The 23,077-nt window shown below is 37.7% G+C and overlaps 1 protein-coding gene across 4 annotated transcripts in view; it reads left to right on the top strand.

The window, feature by feature from the left end:
• Positions 1 to 398: 398 nt before the first annotated feature.
• LOC105463780 (neuroplastin) overlaps positions 399 to 23,077 on the top strand; it is a 72,775-nt gene continuing 50,096 nt past the window's right edge. For all 4 annotated transcript variants that reach the window (XM_011711076.3, XM_011711077.3, XM_011711078.3 and 1 more), the window contains exon 1: positions 399 to 664. In XM_011711076.3, the coding sequence (XP_011709378.1) occupies positions 574 to 664 (91 nt within the window). In that variant the 5' untranslated portion in view covers positions 399 to 573. The remainder of the gene's footprint in view (positions 665 to 23,077) is intronic.

The raw sequence follows: 23,077 nt of genomic DNA on the forward strand, positions 1-23,077 counted from the left end.
ACAATGAGAGGAAGAATGAGAGGAAGGAGGAAAGGAGGCACGGTGTATTAAACTCTGCAGCCAAGAGCGCTAACAAATGAAAGGCAGGATGGGTGGAGGAAATGTACTGTGTTTCAAAGCTTCCTCTTATTTATGGGTGCGCCTGGGCCACAGAGGAGTAAACCGAACGAGGGCTTCCCGGTTCCCCACCGCCCGCAGAGCTGGCGGAGTCCCGCCTCGCCCCGTCACATGGCCAGAGGCGCCCTCGGCACGTGACCTACCTCGCGCTAGGCCAATCAGCCTCTGCAGGGGCGGGTCCGCCGGGTCCGCGGGGCGGGAGTCTCCATCGGGGCCGCCTCTTCTCGCGAGCCTTGCGGCGGTCGCTCCTCAGCCGCCCACGACCCGGAGCGAAGGTCTCGCGAGGCTTGGGTGCTGCGGCGGCAGGAGGAGGACGGGGAAGGACGGAGCCGAGCCGCGGCTTCCTCCCTCGCTCACTCCCTCGCGCGCTCGCCCGCCCCCTCCCTCCCTCCCCTCCCTTCCCCGGCCCCGGCTCTGGCCCCGGCCCATTCGCTGTTGGGTCTTCTGCTAGGGAGGATGTCGGGCTCGTCGCTGCCCAGCGCCCTGGCCCTCTCGCTGTTGCTGGTTTCTGGCTCCCTCCTCCCAGGGCCAGGCGCCGCTCAGAACGGTAAGCCGGGCGCCGGGGGCGGGCCGGGCGGGGGCTGAGGGGCGCCGGGGCCGGAGAGGGCCCGGCTCTGGCCCGAGGGGAAGCTGGAGCTCGGAGAAGGGTGCCGAGTGGGCGTCTGAGGGGCTGCGGGTCGGAGAGGAGGAGGTACCGGCCGCGGGTTTGAGGAGGCGCCCGTCCGAGCGGCGGGGGCGTCCAGGGAGAGCCCGAGGTGTTGCCGACTCGGGGGCTCCAAGTCGTGGGGCTCGTCGTGCCGGGTCGGCGAGGGGACACGGAGGAAGCCGACGTGAGGAGCTGGAGTAGCGGGGGCGGATGAGGAGGGGGCACAGCTCTTAGGGAGGGTGGCACAAGACGGGCGTTTGTGTTTCGGGCGACGGGGATGGTGGTGTCGGTCAGGCCCCCTGGGAGCTGGGGTCGTCCAGGATTCTACTGAGGCCCCGTAGGACTGGTGACATCCTTAAAAATAAGGGAGAAATTGGGGGGAAGAGAGTCCTGAAGCACACTAATGGTGAGCTGAGTACTAGATACCAAAGGAGGGGGTAAAGAATCAGGGAACCTTGGATCTGGGGATAGAGGGAGGGTGGGTGGGAAGATAAGGGAGTGGGTTGACTGCAGTAGGGGACCTGGAGAGAGAAGCAGCAGTATCTCCAAATGAGCTGGGGGAAGAGGGCTGGGTTTGCTAAAGAGGGTGGAGTGCTGGGCATTCTAGGGTAGTGGTTGGGAGAGCAAAAAGGAGTTTCTAAATAAGGAGAGGAAAATGAGCAGAGGATGGAGGGAAAGGGTTGGAACTGAGGTGGGGGAATATTTATTAGAGAAGTAAGGAGGCCTAGGTATAGAGATGGGGGTGGGGGAGACGAAAAATAAGGGAAGGGAGTAAAATGCAGGAAGTCGGGGGTGTAATGTTGGTTTGCAGTGTGGAGGATAAATTAGGGAAGGGAGGAGTTGGTATGTGGCAAATGCTGTATGATATTGGTCGGGCCTTTGGGAAGACAGGGACACATAGCTGCAACTAACTGCAGTGGTGGGATTGAGGGCAGTGACTGGCAACAGGGAGATGGGGAAGTGGATTTTTGAGATTTAAAAGTTTCAATACAGAAGAGATGTTATTTCCGAGGAACCTGAAAGTGGCCCCTGGGAGGTGGTACAGTAGAAACGAGAGAATTACTGGGTTTTGAATTGAAGCTCCTTTGAGAAGAAGGAGAAATGGTGGGGAATCATGGGCATAGGGATCTAAACAGAACAGATTCTGATTGAAGGCATGTGTTACCATTCAGCTGCTGAATTGATCTTTCAGAAGTGAGTCTAGGATTGTGAACCTGTTTCTGCCCTTGTGGAAACAGCCGTTAAGAGGTTAAAGAATATTTTTTCTGTGAAGGAATTTATGAGAAGTCAGTACTGGAGAATGAACTATAAATTATTTTTGCTAATCTTTCAGTGTTTATTGTTATGCTAGAACAATTTAAGATTACTCTTATTAGAGAGGCTGCAATTTAAATTTTAAAGCATCAGTGATAGAGCCAGTGGAGGTTTTTGAGAAACTGAGTTTAAAATGCTGAATGTTAGAGGGAAAATATATGAATAAAAGATTGACATTATCCATCAGTTAAATATGTGTTTGTAGTACCAAATTTTATGTATGCTTCATGGCCTTGGATATCATTGCAGGCGTCAGGAAGGAAACATTTTTTCTATCTCTAGCATTGAATATGCTAAGTGTATTGGGTATTTTTCCTGTTTTCCTCTAAGTATGATGAGTCCACTGTGGAAGGCAGGGTAGAGTTAGTCTTAATTTGTCTTATCAGTTTTTCGACTGTGTCAACAACATGACTTAAAGAAGCCTAATGCTAATTTTAGCTATTCGGTTTATGGTAATAGCATAGTTTCATTTTGCACAATAGGTGAGAGATTCTTGATCTTAACGTGTTTAATCTCTGCTGGCATAGCTTTTTTCCAATGACTTATAATACGGTAAAATTGTAGTTTCTTAGCAACTAAAGCGAGGTTTCTGGATAGGCCTATAAAGACTCATCTGTCTGCTCAGTGATATGTGTTCTAAATACAGCATAGAACGGCCTTTCCCTTGAAATGAGCTTGAATTCAGTCACATGATATGACCGATGAAATGAAGCTGAGCTGCTGGTTGACCCAAATGAATGTAAATTTAATTCAAGGAAAAATGGCTATTTTTGAGTTTGAGTTCGTATAGTTAAGGATGCCATTTTATAGCTTTCTATAACATGTCTTATTATAATATTCACGCTTTCATTTAGTAATAAATAGCCCTGCAGTGATCTAACTTCATGTCATGGGGTTTGTATTTTCTTACAGTACTTTCAAAAAGGGATACCTTGTTTGTGCATGATGTTGAAATGTTAGAAATGTTAGATTTTCTATTTAAATGATTGGAGGAAAAAAAACTCACAAGTGTCTCTGAATCGGAAATGTAGTAGTTTAGGTTGAATATAGATGTTTTTCAAAAGATGTTTGTTTTATTATTCCTAAAATGAAGAATTTGGCCTGTATGACTCTCGAGGTCTCTTGAAGCTCCAGTGAGTTTCTGACCCATTGCTGTGGGCATTCAGGGCTTTCATTCAGATTTTGTTTCTCATCCAGATATTTAAACTTGTAAGACCGGTTCCAAGTAAAATCCTTATTTGTTGACTTTTATATGTATCATCTAAATGGTAGTTTAAAGAAGGAACTTGTTCTAAAAAGTAACCTTGTAAGACATTCAAAAGCATTGGACTGCAATTGAGTGAGTGTAAACAAAGCAGTATAATATGATAATCAGGAGTGCATGCTTTGGACAGTAACAGACTCAAGTTTGAGTTCCAGCTCTCAGTAGCTGAGTGACCTTGAGTAATGCAAACTTCAGTTTCATCATCTGTAAAATGGGAATTGCAATAAGGTCCATTCCCTAGGGATGATGTGAGGTTTATTAAATGAGGTAATGGCAGCTTAGCGCTTAACCTGGAATATTGTGAGTCTCAGTACATGTTAGCTATTACTATTATCCTTTAAAGAGTAGCATTATTTATTATTTATTTTTCTTCATGTGTATATTGAAAACTTGATTGTTAATGCTACTGTCATGGTAACTAGGCCATTTGAAGGCCCCACATAGAGATTTGTGCTTTTGCTTATGTAACTTTCTCAGAAAAGTGACCAGCTGCACTGTGTCTGCAATTGCCAATTCTGGTGAGGAAGTTAATATTTTCAGTTGAGTTTCTGGGAGAGACTTTATGGCTTTGTTTTTTTCTTCTTTTTTTTTTTTTTTTCAGTGAACCAAATCTTTCAAATGGGCCAGGTATCACTTTCTCATAGAATATTATTGTTGTGAATAAGAGAAATAGAATGTGGTACCCAGCACACAGTGGGAGTGTTATAGATGTTAGTTGAATTAATAAATGTGGAGTGGTGTGTAAAAACGTAATATATTCATATGGAAAATATGACATCACATAATTAACACTGTTCAATGGAGGAAAATAGGGAATCTAATGAATCTTACTTTTAACGACCTAAATTTTAGAAACCATTTTGCTTGGGTGATACTAGATAGTTGTGAACATTGTGCTTTGTAATAATGCCAGTATTTGCATTAGATGATTCATGGATCTTTTTCTCTTCTGTCAAGGGCTGTTTGCTTCAGTGGTTTGGCAATTTTTTCTCCCTGAGTACATTTTTAGAGGTATATTTGCTAATTGATTTTGTGTCTCCTCTTTGAGCTGAAATGAGCAACAGAAGACAAATCTTATCTACGGCAGCTGTGGCACAAATGACGTGCCAAATGTCAAGCAAAAAATTTTGAGATAATCCAAATAAGATTTGACCAGAAGAAATAGTTTGCCTTGAAATAAAGCCCTTCCTAAGGAGATCACAGGCTTTCAGTCTCTCAGGCTACTGGCTAAACTGTCACTACTGATATAATGGAGCACCCAGGCATGAGAAATTGGTTGGGTCTGGGAGGATAGGCCATGTTACTACATCAGGACCCATTCCCTGGGTTTGTTTTACAAGGTTACTGGATCCAAATTAGAAAGAGATACAGATGGGTTTTTGTGTTGCCAGACGCAGTAGAGCTTAACCTGTGAATATACCAAGATTTAAAACCACAAAAGGAAATAAAAACCCTTAAATGTCAGGTTGGAATTCATTACAGGTCTGACTTCGCATGATACAGATCCTTATGAGAAATTAGACTGTTTTGAGGGAATCCCTTTGTTTTTTCTCATTAATACAGATCTGATGTGAAACAGTTTCTTTTGTGGATTATACCTTTAGACATTAATAAAAAGCAACATTATATTATCTTTATTTAAACGTTAAAATAAAGTTTAAATAAAAATAGTTATTTAAATTAAAAGAAAGATTTAATTGGACCTTGAAAGGTGACCAAATATAATTAGAAAAATGCTCTGTCAGTTTGAACATTGTTTTTCATTAGTCTGAGGTACTTTTTAAAAGTAAGATGTTTTGTGTGTAAACTCTGAAACTTTGCTGGATCTGTTTGTAAAGGTTTTTTACAAAGATTCGGGAAGGAGATAAAGTGCTAATATCTATTAAAATGAAGTATGTAGAAAAACAGTGAGTGGCCATGTTGGATACCGTACAAGAGATGTTCAACAAAAGTTTGAATAAAATTATGCAAAGTAGTTTTGGAAAAGTGAATTTTATGAAAATTGTTCTGATGTATTCTATTCAATTTATTGTTTGCAGTGAGAGTACAATCTGACAGGATCAGAAGTAGAGAATGAAGTTGTAAGAGAAAGGGAAAGACAGAAGAAAGGCTGCAGTAGTACAAGGATGCAAGAATGAGGAATGAATCTTCGTTTGAGGAACATCCGGAAAAATAGAATCTGTCAGAAAGAGTAAATAGACCAGGGACCTCTAAAGTAAATTTGCACATCAAAGTTAAAATAATGGTGGAGAATCACCTCCTGTGAACAATTGGCTTAGCTTTCAGTATGCCTCTTTAAACAAAACATTATCATTTTATACAAATTTTTAAAATGTCGTTCATAATACGGAGTTTAATTTTAAGCACCTTAGATAATGCATTTGTAAGCTTGTTTGTGAAATTTTTATGTTTTTTTTTTTTTTTTCAAAATTCCTAATTTTAGTTGGTAAGGATTGGCTTTGGGAAGACAGGAAACCCCTCCAGTAAAATTAATTGGTTATAAATGGTTACATATTTTAGGCTTATATACATAACGAAACTTCTTACTGAATTTAAAAGTGATCTTATGTAAAGACATTATTCTAGTGATATTGATGTCTAAATTTAAGAGAGTGAATACACAAGTAAAATGTATCTGCTTTTTAAGGATCTATTCAGTTTAGGAAGGAGAGTCAAAATTTGTATTTAATTTCAGTTTATTATATTGTCTGAAACTGAAAGTAGGCCTAACTTTTGTTTGCTTTTGTGTATATACAAAGGTAAACATTTATCAATCAAGCCTTATTAATTTGAGGTTATTTTGACCTGATTGCTCAGAACTTTTGTCTATCTGTATATAAATGGGGTTTTCTAAATATTTAAAGAATTTCCTACGTATGTAAATTTACTTGCACACGGTAAGTTAGGGGAGACATTTAATCTTCCTCAGATACCTGCTGGTTTTTTGTTGTGTTTCTTGTTTTTCAAATAAATAAACTGAGTGTTATCCATTTATTAAAATAGAATGTGGTCAGCTTGATGGAAACATCTTGTATTGAGTTTCTTGTACTAAAAGGTGCTAAATGATATTCTCTTGCATTTCTGAAACAATTACGGACTATTTTAAGACTAACCTTCTTACCAAATAATCTTAACTACTGGAGCTTTATGATATGCTTTATGGTATTTTCCAGAAATACGTCAATTTGTTTTTTTTTTTTTTTTTGAAATGGAGTCTTGCTCTGTTGCCCAGGCTGGAGTGCAGTGGCATGATCTCGGCTCACTGCAACCTCTGCCTTCTGGGTTCAAGCAATTCTCCCTGCCTCAGCTTCCTGAGTAGCTGGGATTACAGGTGACCGCCGCCACGCCCAGCTAATTTTTGTATTTTTAGTAGAGATGGGGTTTCACCATGTTGGCCAGGCTGGTCTTGAACTCCTGACCTTAGGTGATCCGCCCACCCAAAGTGCTGTGATTACAGGTGTGAGCCACCGTGCCCGGCTGAAATATGCCAATTTGGATATCCTTCTCTTGCCTTATTAAAAATCATCGGTCACCCAGGTATTACTTCAAATTTACTAGACCATGAAATATAAATGAGATGGTATGAAATCACTCTGAAAGTATTAGGGTTGGATAGATTATGTAAGTTTCTATAATTAGAAAACATTAAGTCCCAAATCGTACCAATAGTTTTAATCATATCTAAATGCATACTCACATACTAAAAAACATGATTAAATATAAAATACATGATGAAATGTCACATCCTTTTCTGATAGAATACCAATAAGGCATAGTATTTCATGTGCAGGAAGATACAGGAAAACAAACAAGAGTTTGTTTGCATATATAAATTGTTATGCCTTTGAGATTCTCTTCTTCCTGATGGTAGTATTTGGAAACCATTGGACTAGATGATGTCTGAATTTCCTTTCAGTTCTAAAAATTACTAATTCTCTTGCCCTTACGGCTTAGATATTGTCTCCAATAGGTTAAAGGCTCAGAGATGATAACACTTTCTGTTTAAAAGTTTTTAGAAACTTACTTTGGATATAATGAAAATTAACTTTGAGGCATGCACTGTTTTGAAATCTGCCTCTAAATCTACTTCAGACAACCCTTGCAGTTCTTGTTTCAAGGGAGGCAGAACAACGTTATACAGAGATCTTAAACTTGCTGGGAAAATTGCCAGTGTGAATAAAGAAGTGAATATTCCTGCCAGGTAGGTAGGTAGGTAGTTTATGAAATTTCTGTTGGCTGAAAGTGGTTGGCTAATAAAGAGACAATGAAACACACTTAACTATTTGTATTTTTATGTTGTCTTTTGAGAAAGTTTGTTTTCTATATATGAGTTAGTTTCTGCAGTCCCTTATGCATTGTTTAAGATCGGGAAATCCGTCCATTGTAGTCGAAGAATGCAACCCCAAGTGTTACCTGAATTAAATCCAAGCAAATTCCTAGATTGTTATTCCTTAGAAACATTGTGTTTAAAGTTCTCAATTTGTAAACATTCATTGTACTACTTTGTTGTCTGTTAGGTCCATTTCTTTGCCTTTTTTTTCTTTTGGATCTTCCGAATTTCAAACATGTACAAAAATAGATTAAATAATGTAATAAACCCCCGTGTATTCATCATCTAGTTTCAGCTACATCCTTGCTACTTATTAATTTAAAAATAACCTAAAAATTACATTGCAAACTAGAATTTTCTAGGACCTGAAATATAGTCAGTAGGGGTTAGTTTATGTGAGTAAAAGATAATATTTGGCTCACATATAATCATGTTGAAATTACTTTAAAAATAAAGCTCTTTAGAAAAAGGCTTTCAAACTTTTTTGTCTGTGACCCAGATAGAGTAGTTTTTGACTAATAGAAATTTGTAACAAAATTACACAAATATGTAACATTTTGTGAAACATTACCTATTCTTAATCTGTGTGAGGTAGTTAAGAGAACCATAGTGACCTTCTAAATTGAATTCACAGTTCATTCATGGGCCATGAAACTCATTTGAAAAACAGCATTTTCAGGTATGGAGTAGTTTTGGGTTTTTGTTTATTTTTTACATGCTGTATTAGTCTGGAATAATTATGATTTTTGTTAACACAATAAGGATTTTCACTAGGCATTTATCAGTAATATCAGCACATACTGTTATTAGTCATTATGAGTAAAGAAAATATAACATTTTGGATTTATACATTAGCCATTATATATAGTGACTTTTTTTTCCTATTAGAACTTTAGAAACGGGAAGCCACAGTAATTTGAATATCATAATCAAGACATAACTTTTCCAGTATATTCAGTTGAGCTTCGTTTTAAATTAGACCTTGTGTTCGTTATTCCCGAGCCTTGGAGTTTAGTGCAGGGCTGGGAGTACTAATGTTTATTCTAAGCCGAATGCTTTACTCGGTTGCTGTAGTCTGAGGCACATTTCTGTTGAGTACAGATTGACTTGAGTACTGGCCAAGGGAAGAGAAAGAGAGGGGAAGCAGAACCATCACTGCTGTTCACGTTTAAGATCCTAGAGTAGTGGGATTATTTCCTAGTTTTTAGACACTGCTTCCTGGAGGAAAAGAACGCAACAAGATGTCTTCCTTTGTTGGCAGCTATCTGTGAAATACTTCCAAATTCATAGATTGAAGGAATGTGTTAAATTTAACTTGGGATTTTTTGATCATACGAGTTTAGCAGGTTTGGGAACCATTGTGGAACAACTGGAAAAAAATAGCACAGGAGCTCTAGCATTGAAATTGTATTCATTAATGCTGAATCTCAAATCATGCATCAAGGGAGATGAAATAAATGGCCTTAATGCAAACCAGGAAACTGCTACCTGGAAAAGAGCAAGTAGAAAGAGGTTTCAAATAGCTTGCGGTGAATTGTCATTGAATTACCCTTACACAAATAACATAGTGATCAGGTATCAAAAGTATGGTGCTACCTAACAGCGTTACTGTTTTCTTACTAGGACTGAACTCCAAATGAGAATACTTTCTAACCACATTTTGGAAGAGACATAGAATCTATGTTGATGGTAGCTTAAGATTTAGGAGAAAAGCCTGAAGGAGCTAAACTTAGGAAAAGGGAGCACTAGGGGGATGTGATTATCTATTAATACTTTCAAGGTAGCAGTGTAAATGAAGTAAGGGAATTAGGCAGTCTCCAAAGATGGATAGGCTGTATCAAAGAGCAATGGCCTAGAGCACAGGGAAGAAAAGCATAGGTTTAGTATTAAGATGATTTTAATAAAACTAGCAGAAGAACAGTTATTTGCACTCATGTCGGAACCATTATAAGTAGGACAAAGAGCTGGTTGAGAGGGCACTTTAAACCAGAAATGATCTTTCTGTTGTTTTTAGTACTGTGGTTGTTTAGGAGCTCAGTGAGAGAAAAATCTTTATGGAAATGAATATGAAATGAAATGGGCTTTTCAAAAGTTAGTGTGTTTTTCTATTGTTTGTTTTGTTTTGAAACAGGGTCTCACTCTGTTGCCTAGGCTGGAATGCAGTCGCGCAATCGTTGCTCACTGCAGCCTCAACCTTCCAGGCTCAGGTGATCCTCCTGCCTCAGCTTTCCAAGTAGTTGGGACCACAGGCATGTACTACCATGCCTGGCTAATTTTTAAATTTTTTATGGAGATGAGGTCTCCCTATATTGCCCACGCTGGTCTCAAACTCCTGGACTAAAGTGATCCTCCTGCCTTTGCCTCCCAAAGTGCTGGGATTACAGGCATGAGCCACAGCCCCCTGCCAGCCAGAAGTTTTTAAAGGTCAGAAATTCGTGTTTCTAGCTCTAAACTTCTATAATTATGAATCCAAGAAAAATGGTTGATTAACTTTGGAATCCATTAAGGTAGCTTTTAGGACTTGCCTGTGATATTAAAACAGAATTTCGTTTACTATAACCTTCAGAAGCAGCTTCTTTTTTGTTACCAAAAAGCTGAACTATGAAACTCTTCCAATATATGTTTAATACAAAGAAGCCTAAATAATAAAGAGCCCATTAGATTTTAGGTGAAACCTAGTAAAAGTGTAACCTTTGGCCATTAGTAATTAAGCTTTTTCTTTTGTATGGTAAATATGTGCTATTAAAAACCTGGTAAAGGACACTTTCATCCTAACTCCTGAGACTTCATTAGTTAAAATTCTGCTGTGATAGAAACCATAGCCTGTTCTTTAAAAGTGGGAGCTGGTGCTGTAATACCTTGGTAGAGATGGGAGCTCACTGTAATTAGTTTGAAGAGTGTAGGGTTGTCAGATAAAATATAGAATGCCCAGTTATATTTGAATTTCAGATCAAAAATGAAGAATTTTTGTTTACTTAATATGGCGACCCTGGAAGAATGTATCTTTGCTATTTTGGCCTTCCAGTTAGAACTTAAAAGACAGCCTTGTAATTTGGTGAGGTTTTTGTGTATTAAAAGAAATCTTCCTAATGTAGATTTAATAGGGACAAAATCATGTTGCATTGCAAATTTTGTATGAGAAAATAGAGGTTAGAGTAGCATTGTTTTATTTTGATAACCTCATATTTCTATATATGTTTTCTTCAGTTCAGCTACCTTATAACTGACTAATTTTTTTCATTTATTCTCTGAAAATTAAAGCTGTTTTTGAGAAGAAGGTGGGCTGAGGGCCTCAGGCTTTTTTTTTTTTTAAACGATTCTCCCTCTTCTTACCTAAAATATTTAAAAATTTAGGGCATTATTGCATAAAGGGTATATGATAAGGATGTTCCTGGGGCTTCTCTTTTAAGGATTGCCCTTTTCCTTATTTGTACCTGGGAGCTTGGAATATATTTGTATTCTTGGTTTGGAAGAAGAAAAAGGTATAAACAAAGATGTGATCGACCACACCCTTTTCTTTCTAATAGGTTCAAAATAATTTTCATTTGCTGAATTGTAACCACCTGATTTAGAGAGTCAGAAAGTGGATGTTAACAATGCAGACAGACTAGGGATGTGATTACTTTGTTTTTCTTTCTTTCTTTTTTTTTAAGAGACGGAGTCTCGCTTTGTCACCCAGGCTGGAGTGCAGTGACACGATCTCGGCTCACTGCAACCTACATCTCCCGGGTTCAAGCGATTCTCCTGCTTCAGTCTCCCAGGGGATGTGATTACTTTATGCCTAAATTTCAGTACCAAGAAAGTTTGATGAGTTTTTAGTAGTGATGTGTCCCTGTTTATCAGTAATTCATTATGGGAGCTCTTCCTTTTGTCATTTTGTTATGGGCTGAGGCAAGGAGTGGTGTTTATAAGAATAAGCGGAATTGAACAATGGGAGAATGATATTAAGGAACATGAAACAGGAGAATGATGTTAAGGAACATGAAACATAACCCTAGTTATACCTACCCGTATTTATTTGAAATATATTTAAGGTAATTTTTAAAAGTATTAAAGGTAACTTGTAGTTTTTATGAAAGTAGGAAATTACCATTGTAAATATAAAATGTGAATAAGAACTATACTGAAAAGGTCATCTTGTCGGGCTATGAAGTTAAATAGAAAGAACATTGGATTTGGCAGTAGCCCTGAAATACTGTCTGTCTGCATTTTTTATTTTAAAAATTAGCATAATACTTAACCCATAGAGTTTTATGGGATTAAATTATAATGTATGCTAAAGTGCTTAATAAACTGCTGTATTTTTAAATGGTATGCTTGTTTAGCTTTGAGTTATAGGGCATGGTATTTATAGTGTTTACCTTTAATAGGTTAACTGCAACTCTGGTAGTTCATAAGAAAGTTAAGAGGAAAAATAAAGTACTAATGAGAAAGGCCAGATTATTTCAAGGTTGGCTCTTTTGACAAATGATGATTATATTATTAAAATGTGCATTTTAGATGGTTGTTAATAGGCCAGTCTTTTCATTGAATTAATTATTCCTCTCTACTAGGGAAGGTTGATACTGAATTTCTATAGTCTTTGTAGTGTGCTCACTGCTGTCACTTCAAGTTAAATTTTGTCACAGGGACCCTTGTTATTTTTCATCCCCATTCTCTCCTTTCCTCCCCGAGATAGGTAACAGAAAGTGAAATCAAGATGTCTGTGTTTCCTTTTTATAGCAAATTTTTGTAACTGCCTTTTACTCTCCTGAGATAAAATTCATAGGTGTTTTGACCTACCTACATGTTATTGAAGAAAAAACAATCTGATGTCCTAAATGTAATATAAGGGAGAAAATAAGGGAAAGTAACTATAATAATAAAATGTTTAGATCAGTCTGTAAGTACTAAGGGATGGCTACACAGAAAGACATTGGAGTAGCCCATTGTTTATATTAGAAAAACCAAGCTACAAATTCAGACCGATACAGTTGTGTTGTAATGGTGAATCGAATACTATAGGCAGTGTTGCTGTTGATAATGTGATTTTCTGAAAAGGTGAACAGCTCTTGGTAGAGTTCCAAATGAAACAAAGAACAGTCTATTCTCACTTTACACAGTAATTACATTCCTAGAAAATTAAGTGATGATTAAAATCATGCAAGAATACTTTGTGTTATATTTAAAACAGAGTTGGGTTCTGGGCTCAGAACAAGTTTTTCATCTTGAATGTCATTTGAATGTGGTGTAGGAAGCGGGACAATTCTTTACTGTGTAAGACTTTTCCCTAATTTGTGGGATATTGAGAATCCTTGGTGCCTGCCCACTAAAGACTAATAGTTTCACCTCAGTCATTGTGTCAACCAAAAATAGACAAATTTCCAAAATGCCCTATAAAAGGCAGGGCAGCCCCCATTGAGAATATCTTCAGTTTGTTCCTGTACTTGTAAGTATCTTCTGATGTAGGATTATAGTACTTGGTCCCTAGGACTATCAGTAGTGAAAGCCACATCCCATCTAGGAATGGAAAGGCAAGGAGAACAGCTGTTGACTTGCCTTTATTCTTTTTATTAACATGCATTAAAGCAGGGTTTGCAAACTCATTTACCACAAGAGCTGAACAAGTACCATTTGTTAAACTAGAGAGTACATGCTTTGAAAACACTGAAAGTTGGATTTAAAAACACCATGCTGATGAAATGAAATTATCAGTGGGCCTCCCAAGTTGTGTCCTCTTCACCAAAGGATTATATTATGAATTTTGGAGCCTGAGAGATTAGGTTGAAACCCTGAGTTTTGGCAAATCTCTTAATTTCTCTTAGCCTCTGTTTCCTCAGCTGCTTATTAGACATAATGCACACCTCACAGGATGGTGGTTAGAATGAGATTGCATACATACGAAGCCCAGTACAGTACTTAACATAAAATACATGTGCTTAACTAACTTTTCTCTCTGCCCTAATACCCATTCAGTTATCTTGGTTACTTTTTAATCTTTTGTTTTAAAGTTAGCTGTGTGTTCTATAGTAAAATGATTATAAGATTTGAAATCTTTAATATAGAGGATGTTAGTCCCTTCTTATTTTTAACAAGCAACAAAGTAGTTAAAATGAACTTTTTTGGTTAACACACAACTTATTTACCTTTTAGGGTATGTGGAATCTGATGCTTATAACACTAAATATGCTTATTCCAAACTGTTTCAGTAGATCACCCTCCTTGGTCTTTCGGGTTAGCGTTTAACATTAATGTATCCATGTAGCAGTGGTCTTTTATTTTTGAAGCTGGCTTGCAGCAGGTAATTTTGCTAATACTACAGTAGTATATTGCACCATCAAAATTAGGTTGTTCCATAGAAGTGATATGTTTTAGTGGTGGTTGTTTGACTTAGAAGTTTAGCAGCATGAGTTTTACTAGGAAACTGTGGTATATTATTTTCCTCCAGTTTTCCAGTGAATGTTTTGAAAGTTTTACATTTTCTTGGTTCTTGTAAAATTTTGTAGAGACATACACAGCTTGCTCTACATCTTGTTTTCAGATTTTAGCAGCAGAAGGTTTTTTGCTTTTTAAACATTAGTAATTAAGACAGTGATCTAAATAGTTAAAGCAATAGAAGCTTTATTCCCATCACCATAATTCTGTTGTCCATCTTTCTTTTCTTCTACGATATGATTTGGAATCCTTTTAAAGACCTCTATGCCTTAGTTTAAAATTTTTAATTTAAGTTAATTTATTACTTTTTTTTTTTTGAGACAGGGTCTTGTTCTGTTGCCCAGGCTGGAGTGCAGTGGTATGATCATAGCTCACTGCCGCCTCAACTTCCCAGACTCAAGCAATCCTCCTGTCTCAGTGTCCTGAGTAGCTGGGATTATAGGCGTGTACCACCACACCTGGCTAATTTTTTTAAAAAGTTTTTTGTAGAGATGGTGTCTCACTAAGTTGCCCAGGGAGGTGTTTTTTGTTTTGTGTTGTTTGAGACAGGATCTTGCTCTTTCATCCAGGCTGGAGTCAGTGGCGAGACCACAGCCCACCGCAGCCTCCACTGTCTGGGCTCAAGTGATCCTTCTACCCCAGCCTCCCGAGTAGTGGAACCACAGGTGCATGCCACCATGCCCAGCTAATTTTTAAAAATATTTTGTAGAGACAGAGTCTCACTGTTGCTCAGGCTGGTCTCCAAAGTATTGGGATTACAGGCTTGAGCCACTGCACCCAGCCTATAATTTCTTATAAAGTCATTTTATTTTTCCTATCTTAATTTTATTTTCTTCTTACACATACCTTCTCGATCCTGTTTCTTTTGGTATCTTCAGTTGTTTCTAGATAAACATTTGCCACTTAAAATTTTAAAATTCTGTTTTAATCCTTTTTAGGCAGGGAGGTAGTGATTCCATATTCTAAGTGTAATATAAAAGTTTAGATGACGGGTGTTTTTGAGCAGGAGTGTTTGCATATTGTGAGTGGGTATTTTTGCATTTCCTAGTAGCTGTTTAATGACTTTCTTTGTATGGTAGAGATCTTTCTAACATTTTAAAAAATCTTTTAATCCCCAAAGGGTCATAATGCCCATATTTCTCAGAAACAGCTCAGCTGGTCTTCAAGGCTTAGTCACAAAGGAAATTAATTCCTGATGGAAGTGAGGACATCGAGGCAGAAAGAATTCCAGGCAGGCGACTAGCAATGAATGTTGATTGTGAGCTATGTGGTACTTGCTTCCTTGTAAAGCTACCACTTACTGTGGAGTAGCGTACATGAAACATTCTGAAACGTCTGCCCATGAAGCATATAATTTGCTACTCAGTGGCAAGTAGACATTAAAATTCAATTATGGGGTGGGGGTGGTGCTAAGGGTAATCAGACTTTACAGCTGGAGGATGAAAGGGCAAATTTTGATATGCATTAAAGGGGGGAAAAAACCCCACTAGAGTATACAAAGTAGTAGTTCTTGCTGTGGGAACATTAGGTTATAGTGAAAATTGCTCAGAAGTTATCAGAAGAAAGAGCTTTCCTGGCATTTGTATTTTAGTAATAGGTGTGTATATTTCAGCAGCTTTATAAAGCCAGAATGGGAGTTTGAGTGGAATGTGTTTTTAGTAGTGTCTTAGTAGAGTGTCACCTTATCATTCTGCAACACTATCTGTTTGTCAAGGAAGGAACTAAAGAATTGTGTCAAGTCTTGAACTCTCAAAATACACCACTGGAAAAACTTGACAGGCCCAGTAGTAGGTGAGCCTGAGGTAACCAGATACATAAGCTTGTCAGCCATCTGTGCCTGGAATTTAGTGAAGTTTTCATCAGGTCAGATTTCCAAAGAATAGCTGTAACTAACCACAGGAGGGAATACCAGTGGTTAGTTAGGAAGGATGAATCCTTCCGCATTGGATAGTGGTTAGCCAATATTTTGACACTGAATTATTTCATTCAGTTTTTTGAAAGAAGGAAAAAGTTACTGGATTTTTAAAAATTGTGATAGGATTTGCTTACATGATAACTTCAAATAACACTTAGGTGTTTAAAATGTTGAAGTTCTTCCTTTTACTTCTTGATATTCCTACTTTTTAGTTAGCAGTGTTAGTCGTGTATTCTTTCGAAGCTTGGTTTATGTAGGCATATCATTTCCATACTATGATGCTTTGCATTTAGTGGTATAACTCATCTTGATATTTACAGTCTTTTTTGAATATAGTAATCGGAGTGACAGATATTTTTATTTATGTAAATGTATGGAACTGCTGGAATACATTTATTGTTACTAATTGTCACTAAAGGGAATTATGTTGATAATGACTGCATTCTTGATATTGAAATTGGCCTACTGAGAGGGAAGCAGGGAAAAGCTTCATTAAATGGAACATAAAAATATACTACTTCAATTTTTATCCTCAGGCATACTTTTTGGCTGAAGTCTTCAGTGTTCACACATTTAATATATCAGTCACGTGGATAACTCCTGGGACAACTCTGCTAATTTTTAGTGAAAGCATTCTAGAGACAATTTTGCTGTCCCTTTTCAAGATAAGCAGCAATATTTTGCTGGTGTCTGGGACACTAAGTAAGTAGTATAATCTAACTCTCTACCTCATTGCAGAGGTGAAAGTTCTACTTAATCATGTAGTTATGAGGTAATACAGACCTGAAACAAGTTGAGGAGAGTGGAAATAAGAAGTGATTGTGAAGGGAGAATAGAATAGATTTGGACAGTTGGCTGAATTTTGGGATTTCCTGAGGGACTGAGGAGGCAGCAGGTTTTAGTGAATAGAGTATTAATGAACAGGAGTCGGAATATTTGAATTCTATTAAGGGTTCTGCATCTAAAGTATAGCCTCTTTGGCCTGTGGTATATATGAATGTTAATTTGGGGTAAGAATTAGATTTAGGAGTTTTCAACCTGTAGCTGCAGAAAGTTTATTGTTGTTAATTAGATACAAGTAGAGCTGTTTGAGGGGTAGAGGGAGTCCCGTAAGTGTTCCAAAGAATTCTTAGGGTCTGTGGAGCAGGGTTTTTAAATTGAAAAATGCATGACCCCTTTGTAGACCTACTTTTAAAGTTTTTGCATAAAAGGGTTTTGTACCTTTGGTTCCTAATCTACTTGGTCAGTCTTGATTCTTGCATGGAAAAGGTCTTCTGCGTACTTTGTAAAGCCACGAATTAAAATACTTATACTAATATGTATGTCCATTATTGAAATGAGACCAACAGAAAAGATGACCCATTTAAGACAGAATGTATAAAATAGCACAAGTATAATTACCTATGCAAAATGGATTCAGTAAAATAATTTTTATTACAAGGCTTGCCAACCTCTGGGGAAGAAAGAGCTACCTGTCATTTACCCAAGTTTTGAAATCCAGGTATATGTACATGACAGAGTGCAGAAATGTGCTGTTAAGTCTCTGGTTGGAAAGAGGATGAACCTTTCTTGGTGGGAAGAAAGTCTTAGGGGTGTGTCATTTTAGTACCCATCTTGGAGATCTGTCAGTAAGAACTGGAAATCTACTACCAAGTTCCAGTTTACTAGTTAGGAACATCAGCTTTTAAAAATGGGTCTTGGTTAGTGATACCAAATACCTTTAAACTCACAGGCCCACATAGACTTTTTGTATAGGTAATTCAGATTGGGGATGAAAGTGTAGTGATAAAGGCCTGAACTGTTAACCTTGATGACAAAGAAGTACAATTCACTGTGTACAGTCATTCCAAGATAAAATGTGTTTGCATTAAATAATGTATATAGGATATTATTTAGTTCTGATTGTTCATAGTAAAAGCATTGCTGTCAGTGAGGCAGTATAGTGTAGTGGTTGCAAGCTCTGGAAGAATACTGCCAAGGTGTGCATCCTTCCTCTGTACTGTATAGAATGGCAAAAGCAACCTTAAGAGGGAGACTGTATTTTTATGTAGCAGATTAAATTATGATATGCTTTGCATTATGTCTGATACATAAATGATCAATAAAGGCTAGCCGCTATTATAATGAATTTCCTTTTGGAGACATTAGTTATGAAATCTTTTTGAAATGTTCTTTTTTATTTTTTAAGAATAGTTAGAATATGTCCATGCCTGTCCCACCATGGTTTTTTTCAAGGTTATCTTTAAAAAAAAAAAAAAAAAAAAGATTTTTTAGGCTGTTTGTTTTTGGTGCTAGGAGTTTCACAGAGGCTATGAACATCCATCTCTTTTAGACTTAGTGATGGGCAGCATCACTACCTAATTTGGAAAACAGTGGTTAAGTTGAAGCCTAACTGTAAAATAAAAACTCAAATAAGAAATCTATTTTAAGCTCAAATTTATTCCCTTACTTGTTAGAAAGCAAACTGACACTAGGGATTTGATTTTTTTTAAACAAAAGGTAACTTCTAAGGTATCTGGTAAATTCAAATATATCGTAGTCTAGTCTTTTAGAATGTATTAATATGATTCTGTTGAATTAAGAAAGGTGGCTCTGATGGCCACCTTTCTGTGAAAAGCTCCACTAATCAAAGAAAGATGGTTTCATTTATTATACTTTTATTAACATGACTAGTACATTTTAAGTTCTTAATTGGTTGAAATTTAATGAAAGGATTTTTTTTTCTGAATCCTTCATTAATAAGAATCTTATTCCTCCCCTTTCTTTTAACAAATATTGAGTATAATGTGTGCAGCAAGGCACTGTGGGGAAACAAAATTAGAGACATATCCTGGTTTCCAAATACTTTATAATCTATTAACATATATTCTTTCTTACCTTATGCATCTTCATGGATTCGTAGAATATGGCATTGGAATTAATTCATCAATTACATCTACAAATACATAGATTTTCAGAATGTTAAAGCTGAAAGGACCTTAGAAACTCTCTGTTCCAGTCTTTTGATTATATGCACAAGGGAACTGAGGTTTCAGGTTTTAATATATGTGTATGTATTTAATAAATGGAATAATTTCTGTAAATAAGCATTTATTTATTTTTTTAGACAGGGTCTCCTTCTGTTTCCTAGGCTGAAGTACAGTGGCGCAGTCTCAGCTCAGTGCAACCTCCACCTCCAAGGCTCAAATGATCGTCCCACCTTAGCCTCCCAAGTAGCTGGGACTACGGGTGTGGACGACCATGCCCAGCTAATTTTTTTTTTTTTTTTTTTTGTAGTTTTTATGGAGATGAGGTTTTGTCTTGTTACCTAGGCTGATCTTGAGTTCCTAAGCTCAAGTGATCTACCTGCCTCAGCCTCCCAAAGTTCTGGGATTACAGGCGTGAGCCACCACATCTGGCTTAAATATACTTTTCAAAAAGTTACAATTTAAATTGATATGTCCAGGCCAGGCACGGTGGCTCACACCTGTAATCCCCACACTTTGGGAGGCTGAGGCAGGCGGATCACTCGAGGTTAAGAGTTTGAGACCACCCTGGCCAACATGGTGAAACCCTGTCTCTACTAAAAACACAAAAATTAGCCAGGCATGGTGGCAGGTTCCTGTAATCCCAGTTACTTGGGAGGCCGAGGCAGGAAAATCGCTTGAACACGGGAGGCAGAGGTTGCAGTGAGCTGAGATCATGCCTCTGCACTCCATCCTGGGCGACAGAGCAAGACTCTGTCTCAAAAAAAAAAAAAAAAAGTCCAGCATTTTGTTGCCATATAGCTTCGTATTCATTTCTGAGACACTATTAGAGAGTATACGATAATAAGTTCTAGAGAGTCAATGCTAGCTGACACAATCTTGGCCTATTTTTTTTTAACCAGAGTTTATGATTTTACTAAGTATGATAATACTCTGAAATTACTAAGTGGAGGACTACCCTTTGTAAATATTAGGGTTCATTGATCTTTGTATACTGCCATTTAAAATCAAGAGAAGCATTTTCTTTTGGAGCAGTAGGGCCTTGAATTGTGTACTTTATGTAGTAAGACAGTAGGTTCTGGTTAATGGAAAAATTAGCCAAGAGTGGTATAGTTACCAGTTAATATTGAATGCAGAAGAATAAGGTGGAAGATTTATAATTTTAATAAACAAAAATAAAATAGGAATTTTGGAGGTAGTTTGGAGGACTTGATACATTTGAATCTGAGACACAGATATTTAACAGTCAAAGGGATTCTTGGAAAATTATTGCTCCAAGTTTGTAAATCACAAATATACTGTATTTAGAAGTTTATTTGACCTAGAATTTTATTCTGGGATATCTCCACTCTAGTTGCTTAACCTTACATAATACATCCTCCAGGTTCCCTGTAAGTCAAGTAACCATAATTCCCATTTTGTAACTATTGCCTTGTCAGAATTATTAACAGCACCCCTTTCACTCTCACAAGTATTCAGGTTTGGATGACAAATTATATGGTTACCTTACCCATAAGTGTAATTTATTCTCCTGGGCATTTAATGTGATGAAGGCTTAGGAGATTTCCTCCTATAACATTCTTTTCCCTACCATGGGAGATTTCTGTTTAATGGAGTTAGGAGGGCATTAATTAAGATAGCCTAGTGGAAGTCTGATAGATCTTAAGGTTTAAGAGTCCATTGTTTTCTTTTCTTTTCTTCTTTTTTTTTGAGACAGGTCACGCTCTATGGGCCTAGGTTAGAGTGCAGTGGTGTGATCATGGTTTATTGCAGCTTCGACCTCCTGGGTCCAAGTGTTCCTCCCACCTCAGCCTCTTGAGTAGCTGGAACTACAGGTGCACACCATCATGCCTGGCTAATTCTTTACGTTTTTGTAAGACACAGGGTCTCTCTATGTTACCCAGGCTGGTCTTGACCTGCCTTGGCTTTCCCATGTTGGGATTACAAGCATGAGCCACTATGCCCCACCTGTCCCATGTTTTCTGTGCTTCCATCAGAAACACGAGATCGGTGAACATTACTAGCTTGTCTGAGCAGAAGTGATTTCTGATTGCTCAAAAGTAGCTTTGCATTTATTATCATTTGAAAAATTGCAATCAGATATGCTCAGTTTCAAGTACAAATAAACCTCAGTACATGGTTATAAGTATTTTTCAGTTGATACTTTAAAAAAAATCGACTGCATTTTTAGAGCAATTTTAGGTTCACAGCAAATTTGAGCAGGAAGTACAGAAAGTTCCCATGTACCCCTGTCCCCACACACATACAGCTTCCCCCACTATCACATTCCCACCAGAGTGGTACATTTGTTAAAATTGATGAACCTCCACTGACACATCATCACTCAAAGTCCATAGTTTAGGACTTTGAGTTTAGGGTTTATTCTTGATGTTGTGCATACTATGAGTTTTGATAAATATGTAATTACATATGCTAATCATTATAGTATTATACGGATAGTTTCACTATCCTAAAAATCCTGTGTACCACCTCTTCATCCCTCCTTCCTTCTTATCTCCTGGGACTGCTGATCTTTTTGTTATCTTCATAGTTTTACCCTTTTCAGAATGTCATATATGTAGTTGGAATCATACGGTGTACCCTTTTCAGATTGGCTTCTTTCACTTAGTAATATGCATTTAAGGTCTCTCCTTGGCTTTTAATGGCTTGAGAGTGTTTTTTTTTTTTTTTTTTAAGCATTGAATAGTATTTTATTGTTGGGTTGGGGAGCATATATTTAATTTTAAGAAAGTGTTCTTGATAGTCTGTTTCGAGATTGGCATACTAAATTCCACAAGTGGGATCTTCTAATTATTTAACAGTGAGTTGAATATGTGATAAATTCCCATTTAATGGGAGTGAAATTGCGTATTACTTTAAGAATGATGTTCCTTGTGTTCCTGAATGAACAATAATGAGTTGTTGAGAATTCAGGGACAAATACAGGATCTTCATAAACTGTGTCACACCAAATATCAAATATTCTTTGGACTCTGGCTCAGTGTAACTGTATAAATAATTTTTGCTACTACCACAACTTAAGTAGTGGGAATGTTTGCAGTTTCAGCACATTGTCCATATGGTCCATATGTAACAGAGTCAAATTTGTCTCATTTTTCAAGATTCAAAATAAGACTCAGGAAAGTTCTGCTGAGCATCCTCAATTTTTTTTTAAATTGAGAAACCACTGGGGCCTAGAGAGGGGAAAATGTTCCCATTTCATGCCATTGTGGAAGTGAAGAGTCACTTGTTCACTTGTCTGTGTATCAGTGATATCCTTATTTTCCAAAATCATACTTGTTTAATCTTTACGGAAATACTGGAGAGGACCAGAAGGTAGGAAAAGGGGCATAAACATTGTAATATTTCATGAACTTTTATCACAGTCTAAAATAGGAGGTACTATTTCTGTTAATATTTTCTCTAGAATCACTGGTCTGTGGCATATTGGCTTTGTTTCTTTTCAGTACTCTTTACTGCAGAGTGGAAGTTGATTTAGCTTTGGGCTTTAGGCTGAGATTCCGCATGTTTTCCTTTTTAAAAGTTGAGAAAATTTGGTTGGGATTATGTGTTAGCTTTTTCTCCACAAAAAGCATTCCATGTTAAGTGAAATAACCCAGGAACGGTAATTTAAACACTGCATGTTCTCACTCGTATGCAGAAGCTAAAAAAAAGGTGATCTCATAGAAGTAAAAAGTAGGCCAGTACAGTGGCTCATGCCTGTAATCCCAGTACTTTGGGAGGTCAAGGCAGGAAGACCACTTGAGGCTGGTAGTTTGAGACCAGCATACTGTACAAAAAACATAGCAAGACCCTCATCTCTACAAAAAACTAAAACACTTAGCTGGGTGGGGTGGCACACACCTGTAGTCCTAGCTACTCTAGAGGCTGAGGTGGGAGGATCGCTTGAGCCAAGGAGTTCGAGGTTACAGTGAGCTATGATCATGCTATTGCACTCCAGCCTGGGTGACAAGAGTGAGACCCTGTCTCTAAAAAAAAAAAGTAAAAAGTAGAACAGGAAGGTGAGGGAAGAAAGAAATAGGGAGGGATTTGTTTAAGGACGTTAAGCTAGATAGGAGGAGTAAGTTCTAGTGTTTTATAGCTAGAAAAT

This window comes from Macaca nemestrina, chromosome 7 (assembly GCF_043159975.1).
Source record: "Macaca nemestrina isolate mMacNem1 chromosome 7, mMacNem.hap1, whole genome shotgun sequence".
In the NCBI taxonomy this organism is placed as follows: Eukaryota; Metazoa; Chordata; class Mammalia; order Primates; family Cercopithecidae; genus Macaca; species Macaca nemestrina.